The 27,978-nt window shown below is 43.7% G+C and overlaps 1 protein-coding gene across 1 annotated transcript in view; it reads right to left on the bottom strand.

Annotated features, from left to right (window-relative positions):
• Positions 1-221: 221 nt before the first annotated feature.
• Positions 222-27,978, bottom strand: part of CDHR1 (cadherin related family member 1) — a 60,810-nt gene continuing 33,053 nt past the window's right edge. The window contains exons 10-17 of the mRNA XM_060274204.2: positions 26,855-26,955; positions 25,848-26,051; positions 22,056-22,208; positions 18,737-18,901; positions 15,993-16,060; positions 11,035-11,263; positions 9,819-10,073; positions 222-4,443 (exon numbers count right to left, since the gene is read on the bottom strand). Coding sequence (XP_060130187.2) covers positions 3,895-4,443; positions 9,819-10,073; positions 11,035-11,263; positions 15,993-16,060; positions 18,737-18,901; positions 22,056-22,208; positions 25,848-26,051; positions 26,855-26,955 — 1,724 coding nt within the window. The 3' untranslated portion in view covers positions 222-3,894. The remainder of the gene's footprint in view (positions 4,444-9,818; positions 10,074-11,034; positions 11,264-15,992; positions 16,061-18,736; positions 18,902-22,055; positions 22,209-25,847; positions 26,052-26,854; positions 26,956-27,978) is intronic.

Below are 27,978 nucleotides of genomic sequence, written 5' to 3'. Positions count from 1 at the left end.
AAGTTTCAGGAAAATGCATATTAAACCTCATAATGGGAAATCGTGTTGCCAAAAGATGGAACTCCACAGCGCCATCTGGTGTGTTATAATGCATTTTAAATGCTTTTTCTTTACTAATGTAGCCGAGTCCCTGGATTGCCTTGACCCAAGCAATGCTGAATATGAAGAATTGACAGGGGTGACAATGATCAGAACATAAAAATAAGGCAACAAATGCATTTTACAAGTTTTTATTAACAAAAACATTTGGAACGCAGTTTACTTAGCGCATAATAACTGCATTTGGTTTGGGGGTGGGGAGTTGCACGATGTAAAAGAAAAACAGGTATCTCTTAATTATGTTGGAATCTATTAAGTCTAATATTATAAGTCTTTTCTTGAACATGATGCTGAGGGTTGCCACCTTTTCAGCTGCCAAAGGATGGGGCAATCCAGCCATTTTACATGTCAGTGGGCAATAGCTGCTCTGGACTCCTTTACAGGAGGGGGAAAAGAAGAATTATGCTTTGTTGCCCATTCTATCAGTGCAGTCGAGCCCTTTGACTGCATTGTGAAGTTGTAGCACACTCATGCTGGGGAGAGGGAAGGATCCGCAGGAGAAATTTAATCCTGCTACACCTTTCCTCCCGTCTCGTTCTAATTCCAACATTCTTGCGGTACCTTAAACACATTTTATGGTGGCATCTTTAGCATAATAAAATGTGCCGGTCTTTAAGGTTCCACAGGGCTGTTTGTTAATTTTGCTACAGACTAACACAAATATCCCCCCCCCCTCAAAAAAAAAAAAAACCCTGGCAAAATGCAAAATATGCTTTTTGTGGTTCCATAATTTTTTCTCCCTCAAACACATCATTTAAAAATCAAATGGAGTACTGATTCAAGTTTCTTTGTGCACAAAATGTCGATTCCATAAAACGTTTATCTGCAACAGGTTTTTTACATATATTACGGACAGATATATTTCAAAAATATGAACAATCCATACAGATTACAAACGGATGGCAGCCCTAGAGGTTTTTTTACCCTTGTTTCATTGTGCAATAAAACACTGTGTTAAGAAAATAGCAATGCAGACAATTCTTGGAAGGTTTTGGTACCTTAAAGAGAATTTGTTTAAGTAGGTTCAGAAACAAAAAGAAAGATGTTGTACAATTTACATATCATCCCATGATTTGGATGTGCCCCTCTGGGTGTAATATAAGAAATGTGCCTCTTTCTAAAGCTATTTATGACGCATATACTCAACTCTTCATCTGAAGAGCTCCAAGCAGCTCACATATAGTTACTGGGAGGACTTCTTTCAAATCCATTACATGGCCAGACCTGATAAACTTCAACAATAGGACTCTTTCATGTGCCTTCAAGACATTATCTTCTCCTGTGACTATTCATGGAGATCTCATGTGGGGTATTCCCCTGGGAGTGAAATTTACCAAATTGAACAGAGGGACATTTTGTTAATCTGGTTCGGGGGTAGCCAATGTTGCGCCCTCTGGATTTTGCAGGGCCAAAGTCCAAACACCACTGACTATTATTATTATTATTTATTATATTTGTCAGTTGGTTTTATTGCAAAGCAAATGAAAACAATAAAAACCGAAAACCACAGCAACACAGGCTAAAAACATAGCTAAACGAAAAGGCAGGGATACAAGTGTCGCCCCCCCCTCCCCGACACAATGTGACCCTTCAGATGAAGGGCCCAAAATGGAGGAATGGAGAAAGGGTTTTGGCCAGTCCGTAAAGCTCGGTGGAGAAGGTTCCAGGCCTACTTCCTTGGGGTCAGCAGTCCACAAGCAAAAAGGCCTGTTCTTGAATTGTCATCCTCTAAATCTCCCATGGAGGTGGCACACAAAGAAGGGTCATGTTGGCTAGGACTGATGGGATTTGGAGCCCAATAATATGGGGGGGGGATGGGACCACATTGGTAACCCCATGTCTGATTGAACCAGCCTTCGCCTCCTTCAAACACCCTGATGTTCCTTCCCAAAATGAACCCATGAAGTCACCATGAATTGCTTTGATGGCAACTCTTGCTTAGAACTACTGGTAGTAAGGAATCAAGTTAGGGCCACCAGCAAACCAGTCTAGATATGATGCAGGTAGAGTTAGGCTTCCCTCAACCTTGTGGCTATTAGAGCCAGGGGAAAGTCGGGATATCTGGACAGGTCTGACGGTGTCACAGCTCACCTGTGGACCAGTCACAGTGGGTGAAATGGAGGAGGTTTCAGGAAGAAACCACACACAACTCCCTCCTATATTCCTCGGTTGGCAGGATGCCGCATGAAAGCCTTACACCATGTTTATAATGATATGGCACTACCATTCCACATGATGCGGTTTTAAGGGATGTTGCTACATTCCTTAAAAGGCCCCAGCTCAGAAGTTTACCTAAATTGTGCTGCATCTCAAAATGATGCCGGGCTGCAAGCGACTTCTGTCTTTCTCCTGTTCACACCTTTTCTTTGCCCAGCTCCACTCCAAGGCAAACACTTCTGACACCATGTTCCTCGTTTAACTGCCTCGTTTGTAGTAATTTAACACCAGGGGAATGTTCAGATTGTCCCTCTGCAGCACCTTAACTTCACATTCCCATAAACACCGGCATTTTAAACATTCAGTGGTAAGGATGCTCATAAAGCAGTAAAGCACTGTTTTGCCGCAGTGTAGGGAGCAATTTTGCCTTTTATAGAGAAAGAACTCTAGGTTTTTCCACTCCTCCATAAAAAGTTTAACGTCACTGGTCTGTTGCGATGAGGCATATCACATAGAGACGAGACGACTCTCAATAATACTGAGTGTGATGAAAACATTCCTGTTTTCAGTATAACTCACCTGCTTACTTTATGGACAGAAGTGGCTCTGATAAATTTTGTCAACCTATCCTTACTTGTCATTCAATGCATGTGCCCCAATACTGTTCATGTTACCTGTGATTAGGGATGACATGAATACCTCTGACTGCACACCTGTGAGCAGAATCAGGGTAAACACAACTCTCCCTCACCTTCCCGAAGGTGAAAAAACTGGATTGCAACTAGAAATACCACAATCCTTGCTGGGAAAGTGATACTGGATGCTGTTGGCTGTCACCTCCTGCCATGATCCCTCACCTCCTTCCTTTCTCATTCAAGAGATTTTCTTGGACAGGTTAGGGCAAATTGCATCATTCACACTTCACATTGGGGCATGTTAATCTGTATGCTCGATGCCTATATGATTGGGAATGCTGTCAAATTCCGGCCCGACTAAATCCCGAGTTATGGCTGGGGCAGAGCAATTTATAAGGTCAACCAACATCTGAGCTGGACCCCGGAGCTACTGAATTCCAGCGAGTGGCATGCTAGGAGATGGGGCAGCTTGTTAGGCTTCCTTGGCTATTCCTCGAGGACTCTGGCATGAGATATTTTAAAACGTTCAATATTTCAAGCTGAACTTTAAAACAGATCACTGGAAAGCACTGGCCAGATACAGAACAAATTGGCATCCTGAAAATCGCAGCACACAAACACACGAGCAGACTTTGCAGCCGGAACCTGTATAAAAAGGTTGTAACAAATGTGCACCACTTATTTACCATAAACATAGCTGCCAAGTTATCCCTTTTTTAAAGGGATTTCCCCTTATGCTGAATAGGCTTCCTCGTGAGAAAAGCGAAAACTTGGCAGCTATGCATAAAGTTATAGGTGAAACAATTGCACCGGGAGATAGGATATGTACCGGCATGCGATCCGGGCGAATGGATGCGAAACACCGAGAAGAGATAACGAGCGTTTTCAGCTTGCGGGGAGTTTAACAGAATTGGTACAAAATGCAAAGTAAGAAAAATCACACCATGTACCTGGAATGGCACACAGAAGACACACTCCACCTGCAAGCTGTGGGGAGGAGACACTAAATGTGAGGGCTTGCCGCATTTCTCATCTCAAACCTCTGCTTGAGCTCCGACACCAGGGCATTGTGAGATGTGCAGACCGCAGCGCCTTTCTTCGCCTGCTTTTTCATAATCTTCGGACTCAGCGACCCGGATACTGTGGGGACCCTCCATTCAGAGACATAAGTCTTGAGTGCTGGGGCTGGAGGGAGGGCTGGAGCAGCAGGTGGCGGAGGAGGAACGGGCACCTGCAAGTTGTTGTTGCTGTTCTCATTTTGCAGGCTCTTGGCATCCTCTTCGACGGCAAACTTCTCCGCAGCGTTGCTGGGCCTCTTGAATTTCAGCCACTCCACCCTGATCGTCCTGCTTGGTTGGTTCTGCCTCTTTTTAATGATCCGCCTCACGGGCATGATTTTGTTGGATCTCTTATTGCGCCAGAACATGGCGGTGGAGATTAAGATGGTGATCGCCACCATCACCCCCATGACACCAGCTAGCACTCCTAAGGCTTTCATGGGGTTATCTTTTGTTTGCATCAAAAAGGCAGCCATAGGCCCTTTGTGAAGAGTCTGTAAAAGAGTACAAAGATAACATGGTGACTTAACTCTGGGGCACAGAGAGAGAGAGAGAGAGAGAGACTGCGCTTTCATTTGTCCAAAATATGTGATCCACACCACCAGGCCATCTCCAATTTGGCATCCGAAATTCAGATTTAACACTAAGAAGGCCAACTGCAGCCATTAAATAGTGGAGCCCTTCACTCAGGATGTGGGGAGTTTTGCATCATTCCTATGCAATACTCTATCGTCCGTCGGTTGCAAGTGGAAACAAAACCACTGGGTTGTGCAGCCAAGGACTTACCCATGCAACAAACTGGTGACAACAGTCATTCCTATTCTCTGAGGAACCCTGGAAATTGTAGTTCTGTTAGAACAGACACCAGGGGTCCCTAACCAGGCAGAGGGCCTTCTCGGTAGTGGCACCCCCTTAGAAGATCTCTGAAGGCAGCCCTGTTTAGGGAAGTTTTTAATGTTTGATGTTTTGTTGTGCTTTTAATATTCTGTTGGGAGCCACCCAGAGTGGCGGGGGGAATCCAGCCAGATGGGCAGGGTATAAATATTAAATTATTATAATTATAATGAACACCCATAAACTAAAATGTCTCAGATTCTTTGGGGGAAGCCGTCGCAGTTAAAACCGGTATCAAATTGAGATAATTTCGTAATATATCCATAAATGGAAGGCGTTCATTATGCTTCAGATTTCATTTCAGAATCCCCCTAAATCAAAGCAACGCTTTCCGAGAAAATAGTAGTAATAAGATTTTCTCAACGTGTCGCATCTTCAACTGAAAACATTTTGAGGCTGTCAATTTGGTTCTTAAACAGCAGAAACTGAGCATGTTCTAGTACTCTTTTACAGACATTACGAAAACAAAACAAACCACTCCAATGCTATGAGGTAATGAATGTGAGATGAAGAGACAGGCTGCTTGTTTCCCTTTTAAAGAATCCAAAGCTTGATTAAGAGGTAATGCAGCCTCTCGATATGGCATATTGAGGACAAATGAATGGAAAAGTTCACATAGCATTTTAGCACATAGAGCGCTGTGGTGGCCGCCGTTTAATTTTCCTGATTTTGCCCTGAGGATGGAGTCTGGATCTTTTCACACTTTTCCAGTACATGATGGTGGAGATCACCATGGTAAGAGAAATGGAAGAAAGGACGCCACTCATGCAAATCCCAAATAATGTCCATGGACGTTTCTTGAGGCCTAAAATATAGGATCTTACCCTTGATTTGATCTGAAAATGTCAAAAATAAGAAAACCAATCAACCTGTGGACCACCGTCATAAAGGTTGCATCCAATGTAGTGCAAAGGACCTCATTCTGTCAGTGCAAGGATGTCTGCTTGTGGGACACAACTTTCTCCTCCCTCCCTAAATCTGTTCTGGGATTCCTCCCACCCCCCTGCAACGTATTTGGGGAGGGCGTGGGGGGTGAACACAGGCAGAAGAAAGAGGAGGGAGTTCTGTTGTGCAAGTGGAAATCCTCGTACTGCCAAAATACGAAGTAATTGCAAGTAATTGAAGCAGATAGTTTAATTAGACAGCGCCTATATGATATCGAGCAACAGAACAATTTGGTCACCATAAGGAAATTTTGTCCATTGTACGATTATTTCCCACCTAGTCATTTTGACTCTTTGGCAACCTATTTGCAGAACTGAACAATTCCAAAATATACAGATGTGCTTTTACTTATGCAAAATTAAATTTACTGCCGACAGCTGTGCTTGAGGGTCAATTTCAAAAAAATCTGCTGGAAAAACAGTTATGTCCATGTGGAGATGGCAGTATTGAATCAGTAGTTCATGTGCTTCTAGCTTGAACTCTTTATAAAGATTTGAGGAGTGAAGTTATTACCCGGAAGCTGTACGCCAGCTCCTTGGCCAGTAAAGCGAGATGAGCGCCGCAACCCCAGAGTCATCCGCGACTGGACCTAACGGTCAGGGGGTCTCTTTACCTTTACCTACTATCCCTACCAGGTCGCTCAACAATTGCTATTGTGTCCTTTCTTTTAGCAGATCAGGATAACCAGGTGACAACAAAAACTGCAAAAAAAATTTAGCAGGGACAATTAGAATAATATGTATTATTCTATTATTAAGACTGGCTTAGTTGTATGGTACCTAAATCTAAACATGAAGCAGGTGTTCTTCATCTGAGATCAGGGATTGGAACCTGAGCTGCAGAAGCAGGCAGAAAATACTGCTCTCTTGAACTGACAAAGGCAGATATCCAAGCTCCCATTGTCTAGCTTGGACTTGACCAACTTTTCCTCCTGACTGTCCATTGTAGGAGACTGCAATCTCCTGCACCAGATTGCCAAATCCTGAGACACCATTCCTTTCCAGCATGGCACCAAGTGCTTTCTGCCTCCTTTCTTGCTTGCTGCCTTGATGGCAATAGCACTGTTACAACCCAGAGGTAATGGTGTGCAGGATTCCAGCCTTGGAGACTGACTACACTGCACTGCACTGACTTTAAGCAATGACTTTAAGCAATGGCCTTGGAGACTGACTACACTGCAGCCCAGGTCAATGGGAAGATTCTTCTGCTGATTTGAACAGTACAGAATCTCGTCTTCCTAAGATTTCTGGAGCAGGCCACAATCAATGCATGTTCTCTTTAGCTGCCTGAATAAGTTTATCTGTTACACACTTGACTCAGCAGTAAGCGTGCAAGAGAAAAACATATTCATCGCACGAGGCACACTTAAACTGAGTCCCATTTCCTCACTGTCCCTGTGCGTCGTCACAACAACAACAACATAATTTATTATTCATACCCCGCCCATCTGGCTGGGTTTCCCCAGCCACTCTGGGCGGCTTCCAACTGAATATTAAAAACAGTACAGTATCAAACATTAAAAACTTCCCTAAACATCCTAAGTCTGCTTATGTCAAATGTAAAGGAGATGAGGCTGTTAATAAAACACTCAGGTGTGTATTCAGTGATACCTGATTTCTCATATGAAAGCTTCCTGCTGCATGCCGTTTTCAATTTCCACATGGCACTAGGATGCTACTGAAATGATATGTATCGGGGCTGGAGCACCCAGAAAATTGTGGAGCTGCTAGGCTGCTAATTGGGATCAGCCATTGTGAACATATTTTGCCATTGCTTAAAGAGCTGCACTGGCTCCTGGTTCGTTTCTGAGAACAATATAAAGTGTTGGTGCTCCCTGTTAAAGCTTGGGATCTGGAAACAGCTCGCATAGCTGTCTGCTCTAACATTCACCTGCTTGTGCACAAAGATCATCTTTGGATGGCCTCCCCCAGGTACCCCACCATCAGATACAAGGCATGTGGCAACTGGGAAGAGGGACTTTTACCAGAAGCAGGCAGAGTCCAGCTTGTGTGGACAAGTGTAACATGTAGCCCGCCTCTGAATGAACCTTCTTCTTATCCATTTATGTTCAGGGCAGATGGTTAGATAGTCACCCCTTCTAAGCTTGTGTTTCTATTAGCCAAATATCTTATGGACTATAGACAAACTTTCACAAAACCATTGGTGTGCTCTGTCACTGCAAGGACCAGCCTTTCCATTCCAGGCCACAGAAATCTAGGATTACGCACTGTCATTAAACAAATACCTGTAAACAAGGATAGGGGAAAGCAAACAGCATATGCACTTTCCTCCCAGTAGGTATGAAAGAAAGCGTTGGCTTATAATCAATATCACTTTTTGTGTGTGGTAAAAATAGGATCCATTAAATTAAATAGCCTTGGGATTTTATTTTATTTTTATCGCTGCATTGTTTGAAGAGCAAAAGGTTTTTTTGATGCATGAAACCACCAAACCTAGCCGCAGGGCATCCATCTCGAAGAGAGCAGCGTTCTGCTAATTGTGATGGTAAATGTTAATCAAAAATAGGCCTGTTTAATTACTCATTGTGATTAACACTGTTGGACACCTCTAGTTGTGTTGTCAAAGAAGCTTTTCCTTCAGAAAGGAAAACAGAGCACTGTTCTGTGGGGTGAAGGGTGCCGGGTCAGACACAATGAACAGATGCATTCAAGTACATCCTGGGGCACGTTATACAGAGAATGCCTTATTTGCATGCCACTAGCTTTGATCCTGCCATCTCCAGTTGGAAATGATTTTTCTAGTGTAGTACAGTATATGCTAACCCTTTTCCTCCTGAAAAAAGGTCACAAAACCTTAAAGAGGGTGGGTGGAGTCTCAGAGGTGGAGTCATGTACCATGCAAGCTTAGGGTTCATCCACACTTCTGCTCGCTATCAAATCAGAGCAAACATCAATCTGGTTTCCTCCAGATGGACATTTGCACCAATTTAGTGCACAAGTGTGGGTTTCCTGGGGGAAAGCAGTGAGGAAGAGGCTAGACTGCATGGCCCCATGCTTTCTAGGCGTGGGAGAAGCGGAAATGTGGACAACTCCTACTTAGGCGCTAAGCATTGTTGCAATGAAGACACAAATAAGACAAACAGGCACAGGCTCTACTATAAAGAGACCAAGATATGAAAGCAAGGAACTGAGCTATTGCAGAGGAAATTACAGACAGCATAGTGAAGAGTTTCAGGTGGACACTTGTAAATTATAAGGTTTCGGGATAATAAAGCTAGGTATGGCTGAGGGGGCGGCATTTCAAATCTCTTCGCCACCAATTTGCAATGCTTATTCAAGGGAAATAAATATCCTAGAGCAGATGGGTGGCTTTCTGTTTGCTGATATTAATTGGCATTAGATTGCCACATGTCTAGGTTGCCCCTACCACATCTATGTGGTCCGCAGGGTAGAAGGGAAATGACCGTTTAACGAATCCTCTGTATATGTGAAGCAGATTGACAAGTCTGTCGCACACCCCAATACACTCACCCCAGCATTGGACTCGCCATCGCAAACATTCTGAAAATATTGTTTGGGAAGTTAAATGTAATAATAAAGAAGGAGTTACAGTGTTCTTCTAATGAACCATTTGGAGAACGGTTGGTAAAATCAAGGGTGAGTTAAGATACAAAGTTAAAAGAAGAAGGAAAGAATAGACGTGGACCTTTAAGACAATTGTTGTGGGCCTTCATGAATTTCTCCTTCTCCATTTTCAGTATAGGGAAAGCAATTGTAGCTTCTATTTGGTAGCGATGAGGCTGAACAATGCAACAGAGAGGTCAGGGGTGGACCCATTGCCAGTATCTGAAATAACTTAGGATCCACTTGATCCATAGGTAAACTCTACGCTTCCTTGACCCAGAAATGCCAGAAATTCTCATTTCACAGCTGACAGTACCCCCTTCCTTCCATCTAATGACTCAAATTATGACGCTTTTGCAGTGGTGCCCATTACAAACCACTGTTTCTCAACCACAAATCTTGGGTCTCCCCATTTGCCATTTCTCTCCAGTATCTTATCCTCTTACCTCTTCTGTGATATCAATCTTCAGGACAGCGGTGGTGCTAAATGAAGGAGAGCCCCGATCTTTGGCTTGAACTACCACCGACCATATGCAGTCTTTGTTGTTGGTGATGTTGTGAATTATGTCCAAGGATCTTATGTAGGATTTCAGTTTTATTTCTCCGGTGCTTTGGTCTATATCAAACACATTGGCAGGATCTGCTTGCATAATAGAATAGTCAACTATGTTATTGGGTTCTTCCGCATCCTGGTCTATTGCCTGTTGGAGATGGGGAGAAAAAGTGAAAGAGAAGTGTTTATTGAATGGCAATCTATTTTAAAGAGGACCGGTTCTTTTGGATTCTGAAGTGCCGTACTTTGAGCATGGCTTCTATACCAGAACTTTGTGAGGTGGGGTTTGGTTGGATTCCGGAGTAGTTTAAAAATCTATCTTGTACCATTCTTCCATTTTATATTCTGCTTGGTATAAAGAGGTGTGGGATATAGCTATTAATGATAAATTGACATGTGCCATTAAGGTAAGATGGGGAATATGCATATGGGTATGGTTAAATCCTGTGCTGACCCTCTGTCTGTTCCCAGCAGGGAATAGCAGTGTGTACCCAAACTGAGCAGGATTTAACACACACCCCACTCATTTGTTGCCTGATCCGAGCCATTAAGAAGAATCAACCAGCCTTGATTTTCCACGGGTCTCTCTAAGCTGTTAAGGTAGGTAAAGGTAAAGGACCCCTGGATGGTTAAGTCCAGTCAAAGGCGACTATGGGGTTGCGGTGCTCATCTCGCTTTCAGGCTGAGTGAGCCGGTGTCTCTGCACAGAAACACCGTTTACCTTCCCGCCACAGCGGTACCTATTTATCTACCTGCACTGGCATGCTTATGAACTGTTAGGTTGGCAGGAGCTGGGGCAGAGCAATGGGAGCTCACTCCATCGTGGAGATTCAAACTGCTGACCTTCGGCAAGCCCAAAAGGCTCTGTGGTTTAGACCACAGTGCCACCCGCATCCTCTAAGTCTAAACTGTAATGGAATATTGAAAAGTGGCTTATACCCATATCGGCACAGATTTACTTACAGAAATGTAAGCTCCTTATTTAGCCTTCGAGTCCATAATAGGAATCATTGCAACATAACGAATGCATTGCGATCACTTCAATACTAATCACTGCAACCAAACACACAAACAAAAAAACAAAAAAACAAACATGCACATCGACCAACCTCCACTTTCACTGGAGTGCCAATAATCATGGTTTTTTCCTGGATGTTCTCGTTGAACTCTGGGGAGTGATCGTTGACATCAAGCACAGTAATGAAGACTTCAGCCAAGCTATACTTCCCCTCTGTATCTTCTGCCTTCACATAGAAGTTGTACTTGGACGTAACTTCTGCATCTAACGTGGCCCATGGCTGGGTGTAAATGATCCCAGTGGATGGATGGATGAGGAATCTGGAAGAAAAAAACAACAGTGGCCAATATTTCATCTATTTCCTAGTCAGCTGCACAGACAGAAGAAAAGAAATCGCCCTTATGTTCAGATGCACCCTTTTCAGAGTGATTTCTCCCCCTAGCTGCTGTGGGTGGCTGCAGTCCCAATTGCGCTTGGAAAATGGGGATTTATTTGTTACAAATCCCATTAGCCAATTCTCTATAAAATACTCTGAACAACATACAGTAAAACAAGTGTTTAACGTGATGCATCTCTTAAAAAGAACATTTCATACCAATGGCTACACAATACCCATTAAAAATCAAGCTCATCTCAGCTATTCAGCATTTTCAAAAGTCGTGGTGAATAAGGATGGAGTCTGGTATACTTCTGTACAGAGTTCCGCAGGGAGGAGTGTCATAAAACTGAAAGCCTTGCTTGCTCTGTGGCCAGCCTTCCCAAAATCATCTTTCTACAGAAACTTCCCAGTTTGTACTGCTTATGGGCATGGAAAAGATCCCAGGAGAGGCCCGTTTTGACTTATGAAGATTAATTAAGGATGGAGTTATTTGTGTAAGATGGCAGAAGTTATTAGCACAACGGCTCTGAAGTAGGAAGCGATGGCTTATATTGAGGGAAAACGTTAACACCTTTGGACCCCTCCAATCTGAGCTATTTCCCATTTAATTTAAATCAAAAATGATTTTAAGGAAATGAGAAAGCAATCTGGGGCTTATGGAGTATTCCCTGGGTCTGTCAGAGGGGTCCTGTTATTCTTGCACTATTCTTCATAAATATATTTTTACATATTTAAAAGTTCACGTTATCTGTTGACCTGTATATGCTTCCATCCTTCACCTTACTTCAATGCCAGTAAAGCGAGATGAGCGCCGCAACCCCAGAGTCGTCCGCGACTGGACCTAATGGTCAGGGGTCCCTTTACCTTTACCTTTAGAAGAGTTGAAAACTGCTTGGAGGAGTGTGTGTGTGTGTGTGTGTGTTACTTGCTGCCCATCTCTCCACAACAAATAAATAAATAAATCCCTGAGCATTGGCCATGCTTGCAGAAGCTGATGAGAGCTTCAGTTCAACAACAGGCATGGAGGGGGGAGTGGCTTAAGGCAATAAGGCATGCCATCTCTTTCTCTCTCTCTGTGTGTGTCTATGTGTATTTATATATATATATCTGCCTGCAAATAATAATATTAAATCCAAATCTGCAAAAGTCAAAACGGGGGGGGGGGGGATCAATTCCAGTGTAACATGGATATATTTAGATTTAATACTATTTTTATATATTTTTTTGTGAACAGCACAGTGCGATGGATTTCCACTCAGTCCCTCTGCAGTGAAACAAGGGAGGATGGCGCAGTTGTGCAGTTTGTAAGAACAATGTATTGAGTCATGTGCTGAATAAAACAACGCAGAGACCTTCAGCACGCAGGCAATGGAAGTGTAACGTTTTGCTGTTGGTTAGTTTGGCCGAACACTGCATTAGATCCCTTATAAAACAAGAAAGGGGAGAAGAATTTATTTCCTCCTGCTTCTAAAGGGAGTTAAGCTCTGCTCCTCAAACTCTGAGGTACATTTAGACTAACTCAGAGAAGGCAAGTCTGAAAATCTTAGCTTAAATGAGTGTAAGACTGCAACTTCATCACACACAGACACACCCTGAAGGCAGCAGGCAGGCAAAACTATTTGTCACACATTATATACCAATCATTTCAAACGACAGACTGAATTTATTTGAAAGATGCTAATGTAAAATCTGATTCTATGAATTTGCAGATTGAATGATTTGGGGAAGCCTTTTTTAAAACACAAGATAGTACTAAATGTTCTGGGGTTCCCTCACCATTTTGACTTTTCCAATAGCAAGGCTAAGTCATAAAATTCTCGAGTAAACCTATTATACTCAAAAATGATTTGGGGGTAATGGAAGTTGCCCAGAGTGGCTGGGGTTGGGTGCATAGCTGCCAAGTATCCCGTATCCGCCGGGAAAACCCCTTTTTTTCTTACCGTTTCCGGCGGTCTCCCGTTTGGCGGAAAATCCCGGCATTGTCCCTTTAATTTGCTTCTTCCCGGCGGCCATTTTTCTGGTGCCACTTTGCCCTTCTATGGGCACCAGAAAATGGCGTCGGCGGCGTCGGAAGTCGCTTCCGCGCATGACCGGAAGTTGCGTGACGCGACTTCCGGTTGCGGTTTGCCCTTCTATGGGCATCAGAAAATGGCGGCGCCGGCGTTGGAAGTCGCTTTTACGTGTTTCCGGTCATGCGCGGAAGCGACTTCCGGAGCTGGCGCCGCCATTTTCTGGTGCCCATAGAAGGGCGAAGCGCCACCGGAAGTTGCGTCACGCAACTTCCGGTTATGCGCGCGCTGCCGATCCCGGATCTTTACGATCCGGACTTGGCAGCTATGGTTGGGTGGGGTATAATGATAATGATAATTCACAAGCCCCTGCTCTCACCTTTTCTTTTTTGCTACCAACACCCCTTCCTGCCATTACTCCATATTAGCTTCATAATAAAGCCAAATCAGAATGAGGGCAATGTGTCCTGCCATTACTCTGATTGGCTTGATAGTAAAATAAAGACAACAAGGGGGTCCGGTAGCACACAGGACCATAGCTATGGCAGCCAGGAATATCAGTAACTGGAATAAACTTCACAGAGCCCCTTCAAAATTGCTGAAAAATTGCCCCGCCCAACTCTTGGATTCAGCCCAATAACAACAGTAATAACAACCTCCTAATGCAAAATGTCCCAAGCAGAAATTAAAAATCAACATTGTTTATTGTTGTTTTTTCATGCCCAGTGAGTCGGTGTAAATATTGGATGCAATTAAAAATCTAATTATTTTTGCTAATTCCTTTTGAGACCATTTGCTGGCTATTAGAGTTATGACTGGGGACCCGCTATTTGTGCCCAACCTTCTGCAAATGCAAAGGGCAAGATATTCAAAAGGTTGTTCGTGAAGACAGAGAAATACTATTAGAATTATGCTCCTGCAGAAGTGCCTTGAGTTTTTCAGATGTAACCAAAGAGACAACCCATCCCACGAATTGCTAACCATCATTCTAAAAGAGGGAAGAAATATCTAAAGGAGCTGCTTAGATGTTGTTGCTGTCATATATATATATATATATAGAGAGAGAGAGAGAGAGAGAGAGAGAAGCAACTTCCGGGGCTGCTCTGCCCATGTGTGGGCACCAGAAATAGGGCAGAGCGGCACCGGAAGTCACTTCTACGCATGCCCGGCAGCCATCTTGGTTGATTTCCGGTGCCCACACATGGACAGAGCGGCACCCAAAATGGAGGCTCCTTGGCAGGTAGGAAATCCGGGGGATTTCTGGGATTTTTCTCCATTCGGGAGAACAGCGGAAAACGGATTAAAATCTGGGGGTTTCCCACGGAAAACTTGGCAGCTAAGCTCAGAACTGGAGGAAAAAGCACACGGTTTTCTGACTCTTTATCAGGGTCCATCCAAACCTTTTTGAAGTCCAAGGGTGAGGTGCTAAGCATCATGGATGTGCAGGAAGAACAATGGCTCCCAGGACCAGGGTATGGCTGTGCTGGGCAGCAAATACCACTTACCTGAAGCCCCAGTTAAGTGGAGATTATCAGCGTTCAAAGGGATGCAGGTGGCGCTGTAGTCTAAACCACTGAGCCTCTTGGGCTTGCCGATCAGAAGGTTGGCAGGCCAAATCTGCACAATGGGATGAGCTCCCATTGCTCTGTGCCACCTCCTGCCAACCTAGCAGTTTGAAAGCACACTACTGCAAGTAGATAAATAGGTACCACTGCGGCAGGAAGGTAAATGGTGTTTCCATGCATTCTGGGTTCCGTCACAGTGTCCTGTTGTGCCAGAAGCGGTTTAGTCATGCTGGCCACATGACGCAGAAAGCTGTCTGTGGACAAACGCCGGCTCCCTCGGCTTGAGAGTGAGATGAGCACCTCACCCCATAGTTGCCTTTGACTGGACGTAACCCTCCAGGTCTTTTTAAAATCAGAGTTTGAGGAGATTTCCAGCCAGGTGAAGGCAGCAAAATATGACGTGAAGCAGGAAAAGAAAGGGGCGGGGATGGAGGGGGGGCAGAATTTTGGCATGAGGAGAGTCCATGAGGAGAGGGCCAGATGGGGAGATTTATTAGGCCCCAGGGGGCCTTACAGTGTTCCAGAGGGGAGATTATAAGTGGCACATCTCTTGAATAACATGCAGTTTTCATTGATAACCCCCTCGAAATTATTTGCTGCACCCTAAGTGGCACATCTCTTGAATTGCATGCAGTTTTCTTTGGTATCCCCCTTAAAATCGTTTGCTCCCACAATCCCAATCTTTTATGCTTTTACGTTTTATTTATGCAAAACTTCTACAACCCACAGTCGCTCAAGGTGGTTCACTCCATCAGTTTCACGCAGTTCCATACATCAAAACAAACAAAAAGCACACACTAAAACGGCAAACGTTAAAATGAAAAACAGCAACACCCTTCCCACAATCTGTTCTTCCTTTATGCGTTATTGTTAGGTTCATGTGGAAGAACCTGGAGGTTTAGTCCTCTGCATGTTGCTTTGCTTGAAATAGAACACTGTCGGTGTGAAACAGCCAGGAAAAAGATATATACATCCCTTTAAGGAAGGAATTTCATCATGTTTGATCTCGTTTGTTATCTAGTAACAATAAAAATTATGCAAACTATTTTTTTTAAAAAAACACACACCCTTAAACAAAATATATGTTTAAACTTACAGATCTGCACCTGTTCCATAAATGGAGTATTTCATTTCACCCCAAAGGCCTGAATCAGGGTCTGTTGCCTTAAGAAGAAAATGGAAAGGGGTATTGATGGATTAAAACAGAAACAAAACAGACTTTCATGACATGTATAATTGGTCCCGTTGAGGATGGAAAATAGCAAAAACCAGATGGCTACTTTTCCTAGGGGGACACAACTTTGGGAGTGGGATTTGGAGGGCAGAAGAGGGTGCTTCACCACTTTTCAGTTCACTGCTAATAATAATAATAATAATAATAATAATAATAATAATAATAATAATAATTTATTCCCTGCCCATCTGGCCAGGATTCCCCAGCCACTCTGGGCAGCTTCTAACAGAATATTAAAAACATGATAAAACATCAAACCTTAAAAACTTCCCTAAACAGGGCTGCCTTCAGGTGTCTTCTAAAAGTCAAATAGTTGTTTATCTCCTTGACATCTGATGGGAGGGCGTTCCACAGGGCAGGCGCCACTACCGAGGAGGCCCTCTGCCTGGTTCCCTGTAACCTCACTTTTTGCAGTGAGGGAACCGCCAGAAGGCCCTCTGAGCTGGTCCTCAGTGTCTGGGCTGAACGATGGGGGTCGAGATGCTCCTTCAGGTATACTGAGCTGAGGCCGTTTACGGCTTTAAAGGTCAGCACTCCAAATGGCGACCACAAACTGCTTCCCTCTCCCCACCTGACCCTTTCGCCACCAGCGTGTTTGGAGATGAAAATGTGCAACTGAAAGTTTCTGGGGGAGCAGGTAGGAGCCGAATTTAACAGCAGGGAAGAGTCATGTCAATTAATCTGCATCCATTTTTAAGGTGTTGGGAAAGGATGTCGCTAAGAGATGCATGTAAGAGAGTGATACCCGTGTTTCTCATATTATAAGACATGTCTTATATTTATTTTTTCCTCAAAAAAACACACTATGGCTTATTTTCAAGGGATGTCTTATTTTTTTCCTCCTCCTGCTGCTGCGGCCAGCATTGCTGCTGCGCCTATCACTATGTCTTATTTTCGGGGTATGGCTTATATTCCTTGAATGCTTAAAAATCCTGCTATGGCTTATTTTATGGGTATGTCTTAAAATATGAGAAACAGGGTAGTAAACTTCAGGATCAGGCCTACAAAGGACACACAAAGAAAAGGTGAAAAATTCCACCTCTGTACTAGCAACATTACCAAGTGGCGCCACTGGGTGGCTCCCCTCACTTGAGATACATGTCACCATTAAAGTTTGGGACTTGAAAAATGATGAAACGATCCTCTTTCTGAGCATATTATTCTGCTAAGAAAATATCAAGGCATTGTGCAGATTGGGCCCCTAGAAAATACGGGAGAAAAATAAATCATCTAGCCATCTTTTATTTTCCACTTAGCTGTTCTAGTTTAAGCTAAACAACATGTGAGATGAAGAAAGCATGCTATGCAGAAAGGTTTGGTTCTCTCCAATGACTTATTTGGTGGTTTCATATCAGCTTAGCTTTCACATCTTCCTCTACAGAATCATAGGAATTGCAGTTTGCAGTGCAATCCTAACCAAGTTAGTCCTGCTTAATTTGGTGGGAATAACACCAGTGGGAATTAGGTTAATCCAGAAGATATCATCATCATCATTTATTATGTATACCCTACCCATCTGGCTAGCTTTCCCTAGCCACTCTGGGCGGCTCCCAACGGATGATGATGATGATTATTATTATTAAAAGTGATAAAGGATCAAACATTAAAAACGTCCCTAAACAGGGCTGCCTTCAGATGTCTTCTAAAAGTCAGATAGTTATTTATTTCCTTCACATCGGATGGGAGGGTGTTTCACAGAGCGGTGTGCCACTACCGAGAAGGCCCTCTGCCTGGTTCCCTGTAGCTTCACTTCTCACAATGAAGGATCCACCAGAAGGCCCTCGGAACTGGACCTCAGTGTCTGGGCTGAAGGATGGCGGTGGAGACGCTCTTTCGGGTATACCCGGCCAAGGCCATTTAGGGCTTTAAAGGTCAGCACCAACACTTTGAATTGTGCTGGGAAACATGCTGGGAGCCAATGTAGTCTTTCAGGACCGGTGTTATATCAGTTTATACTGTGAATATGCTCCTGGGTCCCTGTATATTCTACATCCCAGAAGCCTCTGTGCTTTAAATCAGGGCCGGGAAAACTTTGGCACTCCAGATGTGGCTGGACTACAATTCCCATCACCCCTGACTAGGGGCTGATGGGTGCTAGCGTCCAGCAACATCTGGAAGGGCCCAGTTTAACCCCCCCGCTTTAATTCTGAAGTTGTAGAACACTGAAAAAAATCCGAGGATAGACTTAGCTTGATGTCACATGGACAGACAAACCATCTATCAAGTAGTTTCAGCACAGTTTTAAAGTGGTGGCATTATTATTTTATTCGTGTGAATACTGGCACTCTATAATTTAATTTAAGAAACACACCCTTGCTCAGCAGAGCAAATTCCAACCTGCATTGCTCTGTGCAGAATTACAGCCTGTGGTGAATTCAAATTCAAATTCTAAGAAGCAATCCTAGCTTGCTTCTGTGCTTAGACTCGTGAGAGATTCAGCTCTACAACTCTGTGATTCTATGATTCTAATTTTTTTGTCAGTTTCTGAATATATAAATCCCCACCTTCTCCCAGGTGCAATAATTGCAGATATCGAGAGACTCATGGAACTACACAGAATTGTAAGTGCAGCAGAGCATGGCTCTGGAGGGATGAATAAATTTTACCGTTACAGCCACAACATTGGAGCCGCCAGGAGAATTCTCTGGGATCCTCGCGATGTAGTAATCAGATGAAAACTTTGGGACATTATCATTCGTATCCAAGAGACGGATCACAATATCTGCTGTTGAACTGAACTTCTCAGGTGTGTTAACTTCTATTGCAAGAAGCTAAGGAGGTAATTGAGAAATTACGAGCTAGTAAGTCATGCAAAATCCAACAGTTGTGCTTCTACAGAGCCCAGCTATTTTATATGGAACTGACTAATATGCGCTATAGCTAATGATGATGATAGAGAATCCCATCAGTAGAAAATATTCCACATAGGACTGAAATAAAGAGAGAGAAAAGAATTCACAAAAGTCGGACTTCTGTCATTGTTACGTTAATAAAAAGTTAATTTTCAAATGACTGCAAAAATCTGAGTAAAAATCCCTTACGGCATACAGTGTTTCTCCGAAAATAAGACACTGTCTTATATTTATTTTTGCTTTAAAAAACCACACACTATTGCTTATTTTCAGGGGATGTCCTATTTTTTCCTCCTCCTGCTGCGGCCGGCATTGCTGCTGCGCCTATCACTATGTCTTATTTTCGGGGTATGGCTTATATTCCTTGAATGCTTAAAAATCCTGCTATGGCTTAGGGAAACAGGGTAGTCATGTTTGTGTGCTATATATAATTTCATTAACCACGGGAAGAACTAGAGTTTTCAGCACATCCTGAATCAAAGAGATCCAGCAAATGTCGATGGAACATCAGCATCACCACCAAACAAAGAAGGAAGCAGAACAAAAGAACATGAGGAGAGCTCTTGCGTTCCTTCTTTGTTGAGACCTTGGTGGCGATGCTCAAGAAAACTACATGGCAACTAGCAACCCAGAATAAAATGAAAGCAAATCACTCTTGAACATTAATACACCAGAACAGGTTATTTGGTTAAGGCATGAAGACATTAAACTGTGTGTTTGTGTGGGAAAGAGTGGGATACACTTATGAGAAATGAATTATTATTATTATTATTATTATTATTATTATTATTATTATTACTTATACCCAGCCCACATGGCTGGGCCTCCCCAGCCACTCTGGGCAGCTCCCAACAGAATATTAAAAACATAATAAAACATCAAACATAATAAACTTCCCTAAACAGGGCAACCTCCCCACTGCCGCCACTTCCTCCTACTTGGCTCTTGGCCATACGCGGCTGCCTCAGCGGGAAGGAAGAGGCGTCGCCCAGAGGCGTCTCCAGCTTCGGATTGCCTGCAGGAGCTTCCTGTGGCCAATCCGAAGCCGTGCCAGCACCGCGGAAGTCAGGCTGCCGTGCCGGTTTAGCACGGGGACTGACCAAGGGGGCGCCAGGGTCCGCAAGGTTCGCGGGCCGGATTAACAAGCCGGGTGGGCCGCATCCGGCCACTGGGCCTTAGTTTGCTGACCCCTGGTATAAAGATTAGTGGAGTCAAGAGCCAAGGAGGTCATCTGGAGTAATAGCAAGATGGTAATGAATCAAAGTGGGCATCAAGCTACACCCCCCCCCCTGGGAGAACATGCGGGGGCAGCAGACAGAGGGGACTATTCCGCCCCCCCCCCCAAATTCAAACTCCCAAGGACCCAAACCAAATCCGTCTATGAAATATTGCTTTCAGCTTTAATCGAAAGCTTCTGCAAATAGATGATGGCATGCCTATTAAAGACTGTTAATCATCCCCTCCGCTAAGAATAATAAAATATCGGGGACTGACATAAAGCAAAGGTTATGTAAAATTAACTTTGTATATTCCATCGCTCTGCTATCTTAGATATGTCAGATAACTGACCATTGAAGGCAACATCAACGCGATAAAAACATTTGGAATGTACAATTTCATGTGGAAATCTGGTCTTCAATAAAGTTCCTCTTCTCCCGGGCCTTTGACCAATTAAACAATTTATGGGAAACGGTGTGTGGCGGGGTTGGGGTATTATTGCTTTTGTTTGTTAGTATGTTGTGCATTTTTGTGTTTTTATATTCTAAATTGCATTGTGTTCCTCGGATGAATGGCAGTATATCATCATCATCATCATCTTCATCATATCAGTGGAGAACTCTCTACTGGCACCCGTGGTGAATGAATCTCTGACTTTCTTTGTTGCCAACGCATTTGGAATTTATAAAAGGGCTTTAAAATGTTTTATAAAAGCCCTTTGCTGTTTATCTTCAATCACTTGCAAATAATAATAATAATAATATTTTTTTTCAGAGACAAAGTGTACAATTTCTCAAGTAAAAAGAAACACACACTTTTCTCTTTTAATTACTTCCTTTGGTGTTTACAGCAGTGAATCATGCTGAATTCTATTAGTATTCATGAGGCCACGCTTTGTAATTTCCTTACCATGCATACTTGGGCAGTGCATTACAACCTTCTGAGAATTTTCTAGTTGTAACAGGAATAATTATACAGTAGGTCGCGTTCCATGCGCACCTCTTTCACCCAACACCCCATGAAATAAACAGGCAAGGGCCTTGGATGGCTCAAAAGGAGCAGATGGTCATCAAATCCAGCCCTCTCCCATGAGGCAGAAATATCCACACATCACCTTTTCCCCCACTCCGAGATTTACCCACACAAGCCAGAACACTGTATGCCGCAAACAGAGAGGTGAAACAAGTTGTAAATAAGACAGGAAGATACTTGCAATTGGGGTAGGTTGAGGTGGCTCTTGCAAGTGAGCCAAGGGACACACTTCGGAAGGGCTTCTATAATTTTAACCACATGAAAAACTATTTTTTGCCATTTTGGGGACATTTATTGTTTGTTTATAGATAGTTGCCTTGGTAATGTTATCTTGTGTCTGTTTTTTTCTTAAAAAATGTTTAGGGGTACTCTCATTTTGACTCAAGAAAAGCACCATTTTATAGTTCAAATCGGGGGAAATAAATACAGTAAATGGACAAAAGTACAAAGATTCACAAAATGTTTAGGGGTATGCGTACCCCTATGTCCGCCCGGAAAAAAAGCACTGTATATATGAAATCTCAAGATTCTATGCTGCAGCATTAACCCTTTGTGTAGAATTTGGGTCCAGCATTTCCCCCCACGCCCCCGGTCACCATTCTAATCCCCCTCCAGGAGTTGGAGGGCAATTTTCTGAAGGAGGAAGCCTGCTGTAAACCCACAGAGGCTTCCCGCACATTTTAGAACAGGGTTCTAAAACACCGAGGGAGAGTCGGCCAGGGCAAGAGACTCCCCACTTCAGAAGATTGTGCTCTAACTCATGATGAACAATCGGAATGGCAATGCGGGAATGAAGTTAGCATGAAGGCAGAAGTTACGGTACCTTGAAGGTCAACACCTGGAACTTTTCGTAGTCTATGGCAGCAGAGTTTTCTACGATGATTGTGACCTGCGCTTCATTCAGCACAGTCTGAGGGACAACGCGGAAAATGCCGCCTGGCCCGACAAGCCGGAGGTTGAATTTCGCATTCGCCCCCTGTGAAGATAGAGCCGGCATTAAAGAATAAATGACAAGTTCATGTATCATAGCCTGTAACACAGTACTGTTGATTTCCTTGCAGAAGAGACACATGTTTGTGTGTGATAAGTGTAAAAAAATCCTAGTCTTCCCGCAATAAATGTGGAAGTAGTGGGATTATTATTGGTGGTGCTACCCTTGACCTAAATGGGCCTGCCAGCTAGCCATCTCTGCACAGTAAATAGAAAATATGCTTGCATAAGTGAACATGCGGAGCTCCTCCATTCACATTCAGACCCAGAGACCTCCACCCTAAATATAGAAACATTTGACTCAAATTTTAGTTTGGTTTTTGGCAGAATTTTGGCGAGACCGTTCTCCCATCCCTATCACCTGAACCAGTGCCTATCCGCAACCTTACAAGTTGTGATGATTTGCTACGCTGCAGGCGAAACCCAAATGGCACCAGTCAATCAGCCAAGTGGGGGAAATTCCTGTTGTGCCCCTGTCCCAATGACAGACGACACACAACGGCATAGCAAGGTCAATCGCAAAATGTCCTAAAAGTAGGGAGAGGTGGGCGGGTGTTCCAAATGCACGGGCCAAAAGACGAAGCTCTGGGTCACATGCATGGGTATATATGGGTCCCTTGATCCGTTTGGACTGCACCCCATTGGCCAGAATGAACCCAACATCAAGGGACCTACCAATCGGGTGTTGTGGCTGTCCAGTCTCCCCCACCCACAACACAGGCGGTCAGTCTCCTGGTCTCACCGCAACACGTGCCCTCTTTTAGGGAGGACACAATCTGTTATCATGGAATAGGGCCCATTCTTCCACCCTGTCCAGTATACAGAAATTGGGGGACAGAGTTGGCATTTCCCTTTCCACACGTGGAGGGGAGAATGAGAGGAGAGGGCAAGAACGACTGCTTAGTATCTTCGATTCAACAGCTATTGGCTGAGAGAGAACTAAGAGGCTTTCTGGAGTAATCTCCCCAAGCTTTGGCTCACAAGACGTATGTGGTTTTGATAAAAATAGATTTGGGAGCTTGCCTATTCCTCCAGTCGCAATGGAAGAGCACCTAGTTTAGGTGGGCTAAGTGTGAGAATAATGTGGAAGGTAGACTCTGAGATGCTGAACATTCAGAATAACCCGATTACCTAAATATGGGTCATTTTAGGTACAAGGTACAACTCCATATTCTTTGACCAGGGGCATGGTTGAATATTATCCCTCCTTCTGCTAAGAAAGTACTGGGAGTGGGCCTTAGGTTGGTGGCACAGGTCTTTTTATTATTATTCCAGATTAATATGGTTGCTGCTCTGGAAATAAGTCACAACACCTTTCTGAGAGGAGAAGAATATGATTGGGTATGGTCAGGGCCAGCCCGCCCATGAGGCAAGATGAAGCTCTTGCTTCAGGGTGGCAGGCTGAGAGAGGCGACAAATCTGCCTCTTGTGCTTGTCAGCCTCCTCTTCTTCCTCTGCTGCATGCCCACTCTTCTCCTTCTGCTCCATGTATGCATGGCCATCCTGCCATGCGGGGCTCCATTTTGAAAACGTTGTCCTTACAACGTTGCGTGTCCCCAAGGAACAAGACAACAGGAGGAGGGGATGATGTGATTGGGCCATACGCAGCCTTCCGCAGGGTCAAGCTGTAACAGCGCCGTTTTCCAAATGGAGCCCCGCAAGGAAGGTAGGCCATGCGATGGTAACTGCAGCAGTGGATATACTATGAAAGTAATGAAGTTTAAGCTTCAGGGTCTGTGGTCCACATTGCTTACAAACATTTGGGTCTAGTAGGCCCAACCCGAGTCGCAAATTGTTGCATATGTTTCAACAGTCCCAAAATTTGGGAGTCAGCATCACAGACTTTTAGAAGACATCTGAAGGCAGCCCTGTTTAGGGAAGGTTTTTAATGTTTGATGTTTTATTGTGCTTTTAATTCTGTTGAGAGCTGCCCAGAGTGGCTGGGGAAACTCAGTCAGATGGGCGGGGTATAAATAATAAACTACTACTACTACTACTACTACTACTACTATTACCGTGATGGGGTGAGCTCCCGTTGCCCGGTCTCAGCTCCTGCCAACCTAGCAGTTCGAAAGCACGAAAGTGCAAGAAGATAAATAGGAACCGCTACAGCGGGAAGGTAAACGGAATTTCCGTGGGCTGCTATGATTCACCAGAAGCGGCTTTGTCATGCTGGCCACATGACCTGGAAGCTGTACGCCGGCTCCCTCGGCCAATAACGCGAGATGAGCACTGCAACCCCATGACTGGACCTAATGGTCAGGGGTCCCTTTACCTTTACCTTTACCTTACTACTACTACATGGTCTGCCTTGCATCCTATCGGCTAGCCTGCTGCCCTCAGGTGTAGTAGACAATGGACACTGGTTGGGGCCAGTGAGCGCTGCTAAACTTTCCTTTTGAATACCCGAAGGCGGCTCTAGTGAGGAACAAACAGGTGCAGGCGGAACCAGAGTTCAATTTTGGGTAGGGACTAGAAATATAAATATAAATTAAAAAGCAATCTTGAAGCTCAAATTGCACGGTTTCCTTGTGATAGGAAGGGGAGTAGAATGTAGCAAACAAAAGATCTATGCAAAATATACCAGCCATGACAACTTTTGGCTGGTCTCTGCTTGCTCCATAATATTAGTAAGCAGTTAATTTAAATTTTGCTGCCTTCTGCAGCTGCAGAAGCAGCAATTACGAGGCTGGCTGCCTCAGAAGTACGGTAGTTACTTATCCCTTTGCAGCAGGCTGGCAGGGAACCTGCTGACTTTTATATAGAACAGAATGCAGCCATGTTAGCACCAACACTGAGTATATACTACACATTGATGGGCTAGATTTTCTTTTCAATAATTGCAGTCCTTTCATGTGTATTAAACTTTCAGGCCTCAACTTTTCCTCTCCGGTTAGCTCAGGTGGAAGCTATTACAGAGGTTTCCTTAGCAACCTTTGCCATAGTTTCCACATAAAATAAACTGTACCGAACCTAAAGGAATCTCATTCCTCTGGGTAAAGAATACAGCGCTGACTGCATATGGGGTAGAGTGCTTATTTTTCAAAATAAGGCTCTAGTAGAGTAGCTTTAACAATGCTCCAGAAAGATCGGGATCAGGATTATTATTATTTTAAATGAAAAATAAAAACTAAGTGAGGAAGTATTATGTCCATCGGCTGATGAAGTAAATCAGCAATAATGCAATAAAGAAAGGGCACAACCCAGTCAAACTAAGAAGACAAGGCTTGCTGAATCAAACAAAATATTCATCCATTAACAGCATTTTGTTTCAAGGGCACAAATGTCAGATGCCCCTGGAAATCAAGCAGGACAAGAAGACAATGGATTGCTGGCTGTCACCAGCATCTACTTTTCAGTGCTGTGATACTTAAAGCAAAAGATATATGGAATCAAGGCCTGCCCACCCATGAGGCAAGATGAGGCAACAGCCTCAGGTGGTAGGATCAACAGGGGCAGCAGATCCTGGTGTAGATCTTTATCCCCCACCCCTGATTTTCCCTGGCAGGAAGGAAGCATTTTGTGGTTCGTCTCAAGTGCCAAAATGTTTTGGGCTGGCCCAGAATGGAGGTATAAGACAGAGGCAAGAAAGGACAGATAAACCAAACAAAAACACCACACTGGCCTGATCTGAATCATTGACGGTAATTTTGAGGCCTCTCAGAATCTCGCCCTCCGGTGGATGCTCGTACATTGTGAGCTCAAATCGGTTCTGTGGCCCGTTTTCTCCGTAGAACGTCGGCGGGTGGTTGTTGAGGTCCACAACTCGTATGGTTGCCGTGGCAAAGGCGTGAGCGGTCGCCTCACCCTCCGGGCTGATTTCGGAAGCCTATAGTGAACAAGAAATGGATTTCCATGGGCTCTTCCTCCTGCTTACGATACTTCATCCGGCATGCAATTCTAGAGTTTGATCATATCAGTATCTTTCGTTGGTTGCATTTGAGACTTCAGCGACTCCAGCTCTTCACCATTGGCCTCAGGGCTGACCAGAGGTGGAAGGTCCAGATTTGACTTCCCACAGCCCCAGCCTTGCACAGTGATACACAGCTAGAATGAGGAACTGTCAGCTCTGTGTGCAATTGCCTTATATATTAGAGCATATTCCTGACAATGAAATATTTCTCGAGTTCAGACCTACTCTGACCATTTGGCCCTCCTGGACAGAAAGAACTCCAAAAGGCTTCCTGGCCAACAAGGACTTCCTGGTTCCAGTATGTTTCTGTGGATCCCGCTTTGACTCTTGGCTTAGTCCCTTGGCTCAGAGTCTCTGGTGCAAATCTGACAGCTTAAACTATGGTTTAGCCATAATGCACACTACATAGGTGAACAAATTTGCATAACATGAATAATGCATTCCTATCAATCCTATTAAACTGTCTGGTTATCTAGTTATAGAATCCAGATCTTTTCTCTTTAACACACCAGACCCTTTGGGTAGAGTTGGCATTGGCAGAGAAAATTGTTTGTTTGTTTGTTTGTTTTTTAAATGGTATCATAGCAGAAAGCAGCAATATGCATCAATTCTCATATGTAAAGAGGGCACTACATTTGCAGTAGTTGAAATTCTTCACACTGCAGATCCATCAGAAGTGGTAAGGGGAAACATTTATAGCAGGAGAGTAAGACAAATACCTGAATTTTCAGTTCATATACTTCTTTCTTCAGCTGAATTGGGCTTTTAATAACAGAAATGGCTCCAGTCGCGTTATTTATTTCAAACGAGCCTTCACTTCCTGTTACAAAACAGAAATATACCTATCAAGTTTTCCAGCCCCCTCAAAATGAATCCGCTTCAATCCAGTTACAATCAGAGCAACTACTGGCCATACCCAGAGTACTGGGAAGTTATATTGATTGAAAATAGCTTCCCGACCATGCTGAACATGTGACCTGCTGTTTAAGAGACCCAGGACTCATCTACACAGCTGCAAATGAAACGTTTTAAATGTGTTGTAAAGTGCAATATACAAATGTGGCACTAGATTGCGACAGTGAGCTATGCCAAATCGAATGTATTTTTCAAAACCTTTTAAAAGCATTTTCACAGCGTTTTTTTTAAATATGTGTGTAGATTACACCCTACTTGTGCAAATACACAGGTACATGTGAACCTGTATCTTACTGATTACATGCGTGTTCATGGAAATAGTGCATCTTATCTGGAGTTGATTGTATACCACAGAGGCTATTGTAATGGACACCATTACTTTTAAAATACCAATCTTGTATTGCTTACTGGGGGAATTACCAACCACCAACAAGTTTGTTTACTAAAAAGGGTGCTCCGTGAGTCAAATGGCTCCGCTGTTTGAAGTGACAGTGCAGAAATGCAAAATAGCAAGTAGTTACAAAAATGTCACACATCACTTGGGAAGAAAGCCAAACTAATGCCAGTGTATTGGAAGAAGCAAAGATCACCAGTGTTGAAGCAATGATTCTTCAAATATCAACTTTTTTGGACTAGTCATGTTGTTCGGATGCCTGATTACCGTCTTCCAAAGTATCTATTCTATTTTGAACTTAAAAATGGGAAGCGTAATGCTGGTGGTCAACAAAAGAGGTTTAAAGACTCTCTCAAGACAAATCTAAAAAAATGTAATATAAGCATCGACAATTGGGAAACTCTCGCCTGCGAGGGATCCAGTTGGAGAACAGCCTTTACCAAAGGTGTCATGGCCTTTGAAGAAACTCAAACTCAGGACGAAAGGGAGAAATGTGCTAAGAGGAAGGCACTTTTGGCAAACCCTCACCATGAT

The sequence above is a fragment of the Zootoca vivipara genome, chromosome 5 (assembly GCF_965207765.1).
Source record: "Zootoca vivipara chromosome 5, rZooViv2.hap1.1, whole genome shotgun sequence".
NCBI classification, from domain to species: Eukaryota; Metazoa; Chordata; class Lepidosauria; order Squamata; family Lacertidae; genus Zootoca; species Zootoca vivipara.
Note: the sequence above shows the minus strand (reverse complement) of the source record. Positions and strands in the feature narration are given on the sequence as shown.